We start from the raw sequence: 13,297 nt of genomic DNA, 5'->3' as shown, positions 1-13,297 counted from the left end.
TTACAGTGTTGTGGCAAACCTCCATGTTTGTAGGCTTTCCAAACTGTAGTAAACAAACCACATTTATGTTTTTCTTATATATTTCAATTCTTCCCATCATGGAAGTAGCTTGAGGTGGGCATGGTCATGATGGAAGGGATAGGTGGAGAGTATTGATACTTGTCTTGTGATTATTATTTAACATGCATGTAGCCATTGATTGGAAACATTGATTGAAGAGTGAGAGCTAAAGGCCAGATCACTTTAAAACTTTGCTTCCCCCGGGGGTAATACAGAGCAATATTATTGAGGAACATTCACATCCTTTACTGCTGTACACGCTGAAACTCACCTTCCATAGAGGTGCAAATGAAGATTGTAGATGTGTATGTAGCAGTGTGTTTTTGGCAGACACGCCCAAAGTTTCAGTTGCTGCTGCATCTCTTCATCGTTTCACACATCTTATTTCTCTCTTCTCCACCTACTCATCTATTCACCTGTCCATTCATCACACCCACAGATGTTCACTTTTCAGACAGAAAGAGGAGCTGGGTCTGGCTGTAGAGCTGATTATTGCGCTTCAGTTTTAGATCTTTACACTGAACTAAAGAAAACCAGATCAATTGTAACTTCATTGTAATTTTCTAAAAGAAGTTTGCAGAACAGTTTATAAGCATTTCTTTTATTTTATTTTGAATAGCATTAAAGAGGAAGCTTAAAGAAACTCATTAGAAAAGATACAGCTTTTAAAATGTATGTATCTCTAAAGCTACATACACACCGGGTATGTTCAATAATGTGTTAAACAAACATTCTTGAACGGTGTTCACACTGAACTGTCTCTACCCAATACTGACTTATGTCCACCACCTACATTTGAAAGAGGCTTGGTGTGAAATGTGGAAGCAGAGCAAATATCATGTATCTTGCTCCAGGCTTTTTCTTTCACAGCTCTATTCCGATATATGTTGTTATGTAGTTCCAGCACAAACCATAATTTTATAATTCTCCTTTATGAAACATTTTCAAACGATTGGCACTTCCATGAATGAAAAGGGACACCATCCATTCGTCACTACCAAATCGGAGTTCCTGATTTGTTTAAGTTCAACCTGGTTTGATCTTCAACGTGTGGTCAATGGCTGCGTGTTTTGTACATAGAGAATGAAAACCATCTTAAAAATGTGCGCTGCTACTCATGAACGCAAGGGTTTTCAAAAGGTGCATGTACGCGTTTACATTAACTTTTCATTGATAGTGGTCACTTATACACACTTTTTTTAGATTGCATATGAAATTCAGTAGAGTAAAAAAAGAATTGTCAGTGATTATAGAAATCTATTTAAATAATTTTGTAATTTTTTTCCATGTTGTTTTTTTTTTTTTTTATTCAGACTCCATGCATATTGAGGATGTCGATGCAGTACAGAAACTCCAGGATGTGCTCCATGAGGCCCTGCAGGACTATGAAGCTTCTCAACATCAGGAGGATCCCCGCAGGGGGGGCAAGCTGCTCATGACCCTCCCTCTGCTCCGCCAGACCTCTACTAAGGCTGTACAGCACTTTTACAGCATCAAGCAGGATGGCAAAGTCCCAATGCACAAACTCTTCCTGGAGCTGCTGGAAGCCAAGGTCTGAGGATGAAAACAAGATGGAAGGACAGCTAGGCATCAGTCTGAACCACTTCAGCTTCATCTCAGATTTTGATCTACACTTTTAAATGACCTCTTGCCCTTTTAAACAGACACGTACACTATATACAGATCCACAAACATACACACAAAGGAAAAGAACTTTGTTTCTGAGGTCTTCTTGCTGACACGCTCTCCCCCCTTGACTGGAAAAAAACTACCTAGTTGTTTCACCCTGACCCAAAACTCCCAAGTCTTTGACCAAAAGACACTTATTTGAATCTGGGAAGATGCGGACAGTCATTTACCTGCCCAAAGCCATGGGGAAGACCAAATGTCAGAAAAACAAAAAACTCAACAACGGCAGTGACTTCAAACCCCAGTATTATATAATACAAAAGAAACTATATGCTTTGGATAAGAATTAGGATATTATTGACAATTCAACATGGACGTGTTTGAGAAAATCAAAAACCTTCAAATTAATCTATGTAAGATTGTAAGACTGCACTTCTGTTCCCTCTTCCCCTCCTATATCCTCAGTTTTTTTTAAGGACGAGAAGAAAACGAGGGGAAAATTGAACACTTTCGAAGTATTACTGACATTTTGTTGTTAATGTACAGTAAAAGAATGGAAAGATGGACAGAGGAAAGAAAGAATGAAAAGAATAAGAAGAGATTTGCCCCGCCAAAGAAGGGAATGATCCATTCAGAGGATGCTAGTAAACCTAACTGTCTTACTCCGAACAGCTAGTAATATTTTGTCTGGTTTTAGGAAAAGCTAACTGGGCGATATGTTTGTTGGACCAGGATGGGAAGCTCCTGCTGGAAGCACTTTCTGGTTTCATTCAAAAGGGTTGACTATTTCCCCAGAATCCCAGCCACAAAACATGTCAGTATTATCACAGTAAAAAGTGTTTGCAAAATGATGAAACTTGGAATGGTTTTAAAAAAAGGACAGCCAGACAGCAGTTTGATGTTTGCTCAAGTGTGAGAATGAATCATGTATAATTCACAGCAAACGTAACAGAAAGACCAGTTTGCTATTGAAAATTTTACTCTCTATCCATCTAAAGTAAACATCATCTTGAGTCTGTGGCTTATGGTCAGGCTTGTCCAACAGTTTCCATTGTTTGTGAAATTAAATATTTGGCAAAAACACTTGGAAGCCTGTTTGAAACATCTTCTACTGCTTAGTTGCTTGGGTGTGCAGCTTTCCACAGAACCAATTTTAGTCTATGTGCCATTTAAAATAGTCCATGTTCATTAAGCGTGCTCCAAAAGCTACAACATTTCAACTCAGTTTGACCCTCTTTGCCCTGTGATGTCACCAACTTCAAGTTCTTCTTCCACTTCAGTTCAGAGGAGCTTCCCAAAGCAAAGAAGAGAAAACTGACTGAAAAAACAGTTACTGTTGCTTTAAAACTCTTTTTTTCTTTATTTCAACTTAAAAAAAACAATCTTAGCAATACCAGTATTAGAGTTGTAAATATTTGTCATCCTGTATAAGCCACTTTGTTTTCATCTTCAAAAAACTGAAACCATACAAACATCTTCCCTTTTTTCCATCAGCCTGACCAATTTCAGCCATAATCATTAAAGTATTGCAAGTAATGATATATTAGAAAAACCTTTTATCTTATAAACGCTGAGCAATTGGGGTTTTTGAAGGGATAGTTTGTGCATATCACCTAAGTTTATGGTATTAACATTATGCGCCACTCTTACATATTGCAGAAATAGGAGGAAGGTTTAGAGAAGGACTTGTTGCTTCTCTTTCTCTCTGTGTCAGTTGTCATAAGTTACTAGGGAACAATTAACAATTTCCTCCATTATTAGAGCAAAACGTGGACCAGAAATAAAGCTACTGGGTTAAAGATATCTGGTACATTGTCCTCTCAATGGCTTTTCTTTGAAACAAATAATATCTACGGTAGTTAGATTTATTCATTTACGCCATAGGGCTTTTTTTCTTTCAAGTCTTTTATTTTTAAAAATAACTTAATTAATTTTAAATGGATGGCTGGGGAAACAAATGTAGACAACTATTAACCTCATTAAATCTACCCCTCACTGTTTAAAATGGTTGTTCAAGTTTGCATTTTTGACAGTCCCCATGGTCTTTTGAAAAACAAAATAACTCTAAAATATTGCTTACTGCGATACATCCTTGAAAGAGATAATCCGATTACAATAACCAATCTGAGTTTGCAACCATGCTTTAACTGAATTTACAGAATTTTCTAAAAGTGGGGGTCTGTCATATAAACAACACGAGTTTCTCATAAATCTTGTTTTGATGCCGACTTATTTCGCTTGATTTTTTAATCAGCTGCATTAGCCTCCATATAAACTGATCCTCTGAGGTCTTGCAGTATAGAAATGTAAGAAGTGACTTTAACTAATGTAGCTTAACAGTAGCTTTAACCTTCTGAATGAAGAAGATCACAACATTTTATGACAGCGATCTTCAATTGTCTGCAACAGGACTTGTCACAATCTAGAAAATAAAGCAGCTGAGCAGACAGGAAGGTGTCTTACCAGGTTTCATTTACATAAAAGATGCATTTAATCAATTGAACATGATACAAACTGTGTTGCTAACTGATGACAGCTTTAAAAAGTAGACTGTTGAAGGTTTATGTCATTTTTGGAGTTGAAAATGAAAGCCAAAACATGTAATCTAGATACTGGTGTAATCTTATGTAAAATGGAACTTGTCACGGCTGAGGAGGGCAGCAGTTACCTGCAGCTGATCTCTAATGTTCAGGATCAAACCATACATTTCATTAGTAAGGGGTATTTTCTCAGTATTCTTAACTGCTGTATATTGTAAATTTAAAAAAAAAGATTTAATTCTAACATAAGAATTTTATTCTAAACAAAATCAAGAAAAATTGAAAAAAAGTAGTCCAGCCCGTGTGTTTCATGTTTGCTGATTTGTTGATCACAGAAAAACCTCTTTTTTCAAATTATTTTGATACAGTTTTCTTCTCTCTTAATATCTCCTCCTCTGTTGAGTCCTTTTCTCCTGTGGTGACTCCTATTTCTGTGCTGTGTGCTTCTTTAAGTGCAGTTGAGTAGAGGCCATGTTGTCTGTACGTCCATCAGATCCGTCTACAGGATGTCTGGGCACAACAATCCAAACACGACTAAGGCACTTCTTCTAGAAACCAACAAGATCAAATTACTGTATTCATCTCATACCAAACTACGCATTGCTAAATATTTAAGTATTTAAATAAAAAACACCTTAACGAGTATTTCAAAAAAAGGAATTATTACCCTTTCCTGTAGATTAAACAGTATCCTGTATATTTTAAGGTTAAATGAATCTAAATTTGGAATAATTCAGAACTGTAGGTGACACTTTTTGTAAACTTGCTGTATATAATAACTGCCTTCCATACATCTGGGCTTAATCATTACCTTAACTGTTGTGAAAAAAATAAGACTATTTCATTTTTCTGTGGAGTTGATGGGGAAACAGGTCACTACATTCATGCTATTTTAAAGACCAGATTGTTTGGAAGTAAATGCTCAAATGAATGTTTAGCTTTGAGGAATAAAATAAAGGGAAATACCCAAAAGGCATGTGTTTGAAGGTTAAACTTTCTGTGGAAGGGTTTCAGTTGGAACAGTGTAAACAGGTTGAACGGAGGGATGGCATTTGTTACATTTATTATTGCCACTGTACGTTGCTGTTCTGCAAAAAATGTATTGAAGAAAGGTGCTCTTTTCTTACTGTTTCTTGCTCTCTTTTACTGTTTTATGTATTGGGTCAAACCAGCACCTTCTACTCCAAGTGTGTATCTTCAGTCTGGTCATGGAATTGCAAAGCTGAATTAGGGTGATTGCAATGGTTGAAACTGGAAACGAATCTCAGAGTTGACACTCACAGACTAAGTTCTGCTGGCTGCTTTAGAAGGAGAATTTGACCTGCTGATCTAATACGATTCTTTGAGTTTTATTGCAACTTGCTGCATCTAGCCACACCTCTACTTAGCTGTAATACTAAAGGCAGAAAAATTTGTCCACTTCTCTTTCCTTTGTTCAAAATGAATATATTAAGTTTGGCCTTATCATGGATTGGTGACCTGTGTATTATATACTGTGTCTTTGCTATTTCCATCTGGATAGACATAACCCTGAACAAGATGAAAAGGTTGTATAAAAATGAATGGAACATTTGGAGAAAGAATAATTCACAACTATTTCAACAGTTTCGATACCAAGATTCTTTGCAGTCAGTGTAAAAATACCACAATTTATTTTAAGCAAGACCAATGGAAGATTGACTATCTGGTGTTTGGTCAAAGTTTTTGCCAGTGGTTAACTAGTTTGCACTTTCAAGTTATAGCTCTCATTTGGAGCTTTGATCCATTAAACGGAAACCTTAAAGCAGGATAGTCCATCAGTTAAAGCTGTCCCTAAAGCTAATGAAGTTAATCCATCTATTTACTGCTTTACTGTGTTTACTCATTTAGTTGTATTTAATCCCCAAATGTAACTGGCACCTGTGCTGCACCAACTCTGCAGTTTGAATTTACGAACAATATTTAGTGGGGGGGAGAAAAGATTGATCAAGGATTTAAAGACCACTGAGTGACGGAGAAGAGCTTTTACTGAGAGAAGACTCTGTAGTGTTATTGAAAACGTCTGTAGATTTTAGTTGTGCTTCACATCAGTAAATAAAAAAAAAGTAAAAAAAAAAAAAGAAAAACAACTACCTGTATATTTTTGTGATGTGTATCATACAAGTGTGCTCCAACAATAATGTCCATTTGTGTAAATGTATTTATTTCACATTGTATATATTGTTCAATGCAAAAAGAGAGACCTATGATTCTGTAACTTAAACTACTATGGGTTGAAACATTACACGTGTTACTCCAGACTATGCCTTTCAGGATTATTACAGTAGAGCAATATCAATTAAAACCAGGCTTCCAGTTTTGAAATCTGTTTGTGTGTCATTGATTTTTTTTGGAGGTTTTTCTTCCATATAAAAAATATGTTCGTGTGGAATAAAAGCAGGATTTTTCATAGCTGATTTTTACCTTTAGCTTAAAAAAAAATTATGTCAGGTGATACAGTTAACTTTTATGGTTGGAAAAGGTAGGTCCGCAGACGGATTGTTTGTCTCTATTTGTTCCTCTAATATCAGCAAAGCCGTGCAGATATCGCTGTAAGATGTCATCTCTCTGGTACACCGCTGAGCGGGTATCGAGGAATATGAGTCGATTTCCATGGATGAGCAAATGAGCGTTTAGATCCCGCCCACTCTCACTGATTGACAGACAGACTAAGTCTCCTGAAAAAGCTCTTCATGAAATAAATCAGTCATTCTGAAAAACAGCAACATGAAATAAAAACAAAGCAACTTTGGAAAATATTGATTTTGAAATCCGAGGTTCTGAAAAAAGACGTACAATTATAATTATATTCCACATGATTAAAATGAATAATTTAAAATGCTGTTTTAAAATAACGAACAGGTTTTCAAAAACAAAATGAAATATAGTCAATAATATAATGGCTAATTTAAAATCTGTGTGCAGGTTTTTCACAAATTCATGATCTTTTTATATATTTATGAGAGATTTATTGGTTGATTGTGTATTTGCATGAGGTCATATTTATTTATTTAATTCAATATTTATTTATTTATTTAATTATGAACAGTATAGGACTCCATACAAACCTGTATGGCCTGCATCAAATAACAAGGACGTAGACCAAAATCAATCTTAGCAATACCAGTATTAGAGTTGTAAATATTTGTCATCCTGTATAAGCCACTTTGTTTTCATCTTCTAAAAACTGAAACCATACAAACATCTTCCCTTTTTTCCATCAGCCTGACCAATTTCAGCCATAATCATTAAAGTATTGCAAGTAATGATATATTAGAAAAACCTTTTATCTTATAAACGCTGAGCAATTGGGGTTTTTGAAGGGATAGTTTGTGCATATCACCTAAGTTTATGGTATTAACATTATGCGCCACTCTTACATATTGCAGAAATAGGAGGAAGGTTTAGAGAAGGACTTGTTGCTTCTCTTTCTCTCTGTGTCAGTTGTCATAAGTTACTAGGGAACAATTAACAATTTCCTCCATTATTAGAGCAAAACGTGGACCAGAAATAAAGCTACTGGGTTAAAGATATCTGGTACATTGTCCTCTCAATGGCTTTTCTTTGAAACAAATAATATCTACGGTAGTTAGATTTATTCATTTACGCCATAGGGCTTTTTTTCTTTCAAGTTTTTTATTTTTTCACAATTTCATGATCTTTTTTTTCACAATTTCATGATCTTTTTATATATTTATGAGATATTTATTGGTTGATTGTGTATTTGCATGAGGTCATATTTATTTATTTAATCAAATATTTATTTATTTATTTTTATTTAATTATGAACAGTATAGGACTCCATACAAACCTGTATGGCCTGCATCAAATAACAAGGACGTAGACCACTTGATGAGTCCGTAGATTGAAAATGTTCATGCAGATTTTTTTCTCTAGACACGCTGCTGGGGACAGGTCATAGCAAACACTAAAACAACACGCAAGGGTAAAGTTAGAGTGAAGAAGCAGAGACGGAGGCATGTCATAGTCATTTGCATTTTTTAACCCCCCCAAAATCAGGTGAACAATGTCCAAGGGGCCAATGATTGCTGTTCAAATGATGAGTGATAACTCCTTGCGTGCAACCCGACTGTTAAAAATGAGGCAGTTTACACTCTACAATCAGAGTGTAGTTTGTGTGGACATCCTACGGGTATGGCTACCTGCATTTCACATGTACGTCCTTATGTGTGGCATGATTGTAAGGTCACCGTATGACAAAAGGACCCGCACATCATAAGTGCACAATACTTTATGAGAAACATTTGCAACACGCTGCACAATGATGTATTCCATTTTCATAACATCCCAAGAGCCTCAAGGAAACTACAGGACACACCTGCGCTCCCCTAAGGATGCAGCCGCTCCTGTCTATGACCCTCCAAAGGGCCTCACAACCCAAAAACCTGCAGCTACAGTGGCCCCAAAGGGCAAATCTCATCAACAAATCACTCAATGCAAAAACACTATAAAAAATTACAATGAAATGTTAAAAAAGAAAACAAAATAAGAATAACGGGAAAAGTAGGAACTTTGGGACATCGCTGGTTGGATGATGACGTCTTGAGTTTTGAAGAGGGAAAGCAGGATGAAGGATGTTTTATCTGACACGTAGTAAAGAGCTGATTGAGCGATGATTAGTAGTCCAGAGGCTAAAACAAAATTCTTCTGTCAGAAAATCATGTGATATCCCAGAGTACCTACCTTTTCCAATACCTACCTTTTCCAGTTTCTTTTTTAACATTTCATTTTGATTGCTGGAAATGTATTTTGTTTTCTTAAGAGTTTATTTTTTATTTTGTTACTATTATTTCTTTTCCTTTTTTTTTTGGGGGGGGGGGGGGGGGGTATTACTTAATTTCTGGAATGGGTGCATCTGACTAAGACTTTAGGTACCCAGTCTGAAATTCCAGACCACAGCTGAATTTAAGACCTTTAAAATAGTACAAAAACTGAAAAGAAGGAAACATGATTTGCAGCAAATACTGAAGACATTTTATTTTAAACGTATTTACTTCTTTGTGTAGAACAGTTCAGTTTTATCAACCAGATACTAAAAAGCCACTGATGTAATAAATTATGGACACATATTTTGACTCACAAGCTGGAAGTGATGCATGAAGCAGTAAGTGTGACGGATTGATTTGCTTGGGTTTAGAATTTTGTTTACAATATCATATCTCGGTCTGTGCTAAATAAAAGTAAAACCTCCAAACAATTTAACAGTTACTTCTGTGGCGGGGTCCCGCCGAGAAAGGATGCAGAGGAGCCAAGGTGAGGAGGATCTGTTTTTATTAAAGACCCGGTGAGCACCACGCAGGGCCATGCAGCACTCTCTGTCACTCCCCCTTCTCTCTAACCTGTGATGCTCCTTTTAAATGAGGAGCCCCTCCCATGGGGCGTGGCTCTTAATCCTCACCCAGGTGGCACCACAGGTAATAATTTTAAACATAAAATACATAAATGCACAAACAATAAAACACGGTGTGGCCCCCCCTCGTCATCTGACGGTGCCACACCGTCACACCATCCCCCTCCTCTGAGGGATTGACGATGTGCGGCAATCCCCTCAGCAGTCCGCCGCCGTGCATTCCCCACGCCGATCCGCCAGAAACACGTCCTTGCGTCGCGTCGGATGGTTGCATGGACTGCTGCTCCACGACGGCGACCCCTCCGATCTGCTCCTCGGTGCCGCTCCGGTCGGTCCCAGCCCCGGCAAAGGCCCTTCAAACGGCAACACGCCCCCGCTGGTCCCCTTCCGGATGGCACCTCCGCCGATCGGAGCCGCCGACAGCAGGTTACAGGCGAGATGATGCGCCTCTCCCGGAGCACTCCCCCGACGGCCCGGCAGACGTCGGTCCGCCCCTTGTCCCGCTCCGCGCAGGCCTCCAACGCCCGCATCCGCGGCAGTGGAACCGGGCGGTATGCCCGTCCCGCCTCCGGCCGTCTTCGCGCTCCGGCGGTCCGCCCCTGCTGCCCGCGAGGTCCTCCGCTCGTCATGGACGCCGATCTGGATGCCGTAGTTCTTTCCGGGGCCCCTGGCCAGGCCTGACGCTCCGGCGAGGCGACCCGGATCCACCCCCTCTTCCTCAGAGGATGGACTGCTCTGAGGAGGCGCTGAGCTGCCGGGGAATCGTTGTCCCCACCACGCCGCTGCGTCCTCACCTTTTTGTGGCCCCTCTGCGATCCCACTTCTGACACCATATGTGGCGGGGTCCCGCCGAGAAAGGATGCAGAGGAGCCAAGGTGAGGAGGATCTGTTTTTATTAAAGACCCGGTGAGCACCACGCAGGGCCATGCAGCACTCTCTGTCACTCCCCCTTCTCTCTAACCTGTGATGCTCCTTTTAAATGAGGAGCCCCTCCCATGGGGCGTGGCTCTTAATCCTCACCCAGGTGGCACCACAGGTAATAATTTTAAACATAAAATACATAAATGCACAAACAATAAAACACGGTGTGGCCCCCCCTCGTCATCTGACGGTGCCACACCGTCACAACTTCTTATATGTATTCTTATATCTTTTTTCTGTTATTTTCACTATGTATTTTATAATTTAGCTAAATGTTTCATGAGAGGTGACATTCCTAAAAAAAACATGGACTCTAGTCTGCCACCTCAGTTTAAATTGATCCATTTCCATAGAAAAAAATAAAATTATTAAAGTGTTGAGTCCAAATGAAGGCAAACTGTTAGACAGGAGGAATTTTTGTTGGTCATTTCTGAGTCACCTCTTCTTCTCAAGAGGACAAAACACAAAGACATTTTTCCATAAACTTCTGTACACTACTTAGACTGTAAAAAAGTCTATAGATGTTTTACACTTAATGTCACAACATTAAAAAGAATTATCCATTCAGAGTCATGAAACTAACAAAATTCTATTTCATACTGTGTTGAAGAAATATTCTTCACACGTTTTATTTATCTTTTATTCCCTTCATTCCTTGCTTCTTTGTCTCTCAGTCCCACTCAGACCTCTCTGTTTCGTTCCCTGCTCTTCCTAATGGCCGGCAAAAGTAAATGGGATGCAAAGGCCAGATATTTAATGTAGCATGGAGCTGTGAAGCTTTTTAAGAAGCCTTCCCTAACGGGGAGAGCTCTGACCTGCAGGCAAATATTTTTCAACCAGATGACATAAGAAGATATTAGTTGAAAGAGTCTTATTTTTATGGCTTTGCGCCTTCAGTCTTTCTGCAATTTTTCTTTCTTTCTTCTATTTTGGTTGCTCACGTTGTTTCCTTTAGTGGAAGTTTTGTTTTTACTCGCTTGCCTTTTGAAGTTCATTTGTTTTATTTCATCTTTGATTCATTATTATGATACAATAAAAGCTACTTGAGCATTTCGGCCGCTGCAAGGCTCTTATCGTTAACCTTGTGGAACGCATGTTGGAGTGAGTTCCACATGCCGCATCACTAATGGCCAACTGAACTCTGAGCTTCTCATCTGCCCTCTGGCTTCATCTGCATCCCTTCCATCTCTGGTTCAGGTTTGAGCAAGGGTATTCACTATATCACACTTTTATACCACTTCCTCTTCTCTCTCATAATTTCCTTCTAGGATTTTTAGAATTCTTTTTTTTTTTTTTTTTCATTTATTTATTTATTTATTGTTTCACAAAAGTGAAAATGTTAATTCAGGGTGGCTCAATAGCTGATATTAAATTTTTTTATTTATTATTCCAAATCGTAAAAGAGCACACTATTTCAATTGATATGCGGTTTGTAGTGTTCAATTTAAGATTTTTTAAAGGTATGCGTCTGTATGTCCTCTAGAGGCAGTGTTTTTCAACCAGTGTGCCGCGGCACACTAGTGTGCCGTGGGAGATGGTCAAGTGTGCCGTGGGAAATTGCCCTCATTAAATGAAAAATTAAACATTTCCCATCTCCAGGATTTCAGCTCTGTGTTCATCCAAACAGGCCCTGATAAAACACTGAGGAGTTAGGAATATAAAAGATCGTAAAATACTTTTTCTTTGCGTTTATTTTATTTTATTAAAGACATTTTGATAAGAATGACGTACCGCGATTCAGCTGCAACTCCGGCTGTATTTTGGAAAAGTCCCGCCCCTTTAACTGTCTCCACCAATCATTCTTGGGGAGCTTAATCACATGTCATAAGTCTGACCAATCAGAAGTGGTTAAAGTCTTCACTTCCTTGTCCCGATTTAGCTCGTAAAGTCGCTCAGTTCTAACAAAAATACCAGCTAAAGCTCGTCTTTATCGGTGTAGCTTTCCACAGAATCGGATGTCAGACAGTGGAACAAGTGAACAAAACAAGGAAGCTCAGAGACGCGATCTCCGCCGGCCGTTTAATGCACTACATCTCCCATGATGCATTGGGTTGTGAGAGTGACAGCGCTCAAGGAGATCTGTTGTTAAACGTCTTGAAATCAACGAACACACATCAAACTGTTTTTACATCTTCTAACTTAACTTTTATTGCATCTTTTAGAAAAAAACAGCTGCAGTTTCAAGCTTTTTCTGCAACAATTATCTAAAAAATGCATGTGAGATTGTGGAGGGACTGTAGATCAATACAGACTATGAGTTTCTCCGTTTTTTTTTTTTTTTTTTAATTTTTGGATCCTGGTGTGCCGCGGGATTTTTTTTAAGGTTAAAGTGTGCCGTGGCTCAGAAAAGGTTGAAAAACACTGCTCTAGAGGCAGTAATCACCATGAAAAAGGCGGGACACTTTCTTTATGAAGTTCTGTTTTAAAAAAAAAATGAAAATTTGTGTTTTAAAGAAATGAAACATTTAAAACAAAGGTTTAAAGTCATTGTTATGACTTCTCCTGGTATAGAACAAAAAGTCTAGTACCGGTACTTTTACCAGAAGCCTTAAGTTCTATTCTCATTCTCATGTGCCCTTAAACCAGATTACTGTAATCAAAACTATGTAATACAGACTAATTAACGGAATCATTAGGTAGACGTCACAGCAGACCACCTACAGAAAAATGAAAGCATCTGACGTTGGTACAGACGAGCAAAAATGTCCAAAAATTTAAATACTTTTATAGTTTAATTTAAAAAAGTGCTCCATTCAGG

The 13,297-nt window shown here is 38.4% G+C and overlaps 1 protein-coding gene across 6 annotated transcripts in view; it reads left to right on the top strand.

Moving 5' to 3' along the window:
- LOC100125509 (estrogen-related receptor gamma type 1) overlaps positions 1–6,572 on the top strand; it is a 64,150-nt gene extending 57,578 nt beyond the window's left edge. For 4 of the 6 annotated variants that reach the window (XM_011491062.3, XM_011491072.3, XM_011491066.3 and 1 more), the window contains exon 9: positions 1,374–1,796. In XM_011491062.3, coding sequence (XP_011489364.1) covers positions 1,374–1,618 — 245 coding nt within the window. In that variant the 3' untranslated portion in view covers positions 1,619–1,796. Of the gene's footprint in view, positions 1–1,373 lie in introns of all 6 variants that reach the window. The other 2 variants (XM_011491047.3, NM_001104919.2) reach the window with 2 other exon arrangements.
- The last annotated feature ends 6,725 nt before the right edge of the window (positions 6,573–13,297 follow it).

Source organism: Oryzias latipes, chromosome 3 (assembly GCF_002234675.1).
Source record: "Oryzias latipes chromosome 3, ASM223467v1".
Classification (NCBI taxonomy): domain Eukaryota; kingdom Metazoa; phylum Chordata; class Actinopteri; order Beloniformes; family Adrianichthyidae; genus Oryzias; species Oryzias latipes.
The sequence above is the reverse complement of the archived record's forward strand: the minus strand, read 5'-3'. Positions and strand labels throughout refer to the sequence as shown.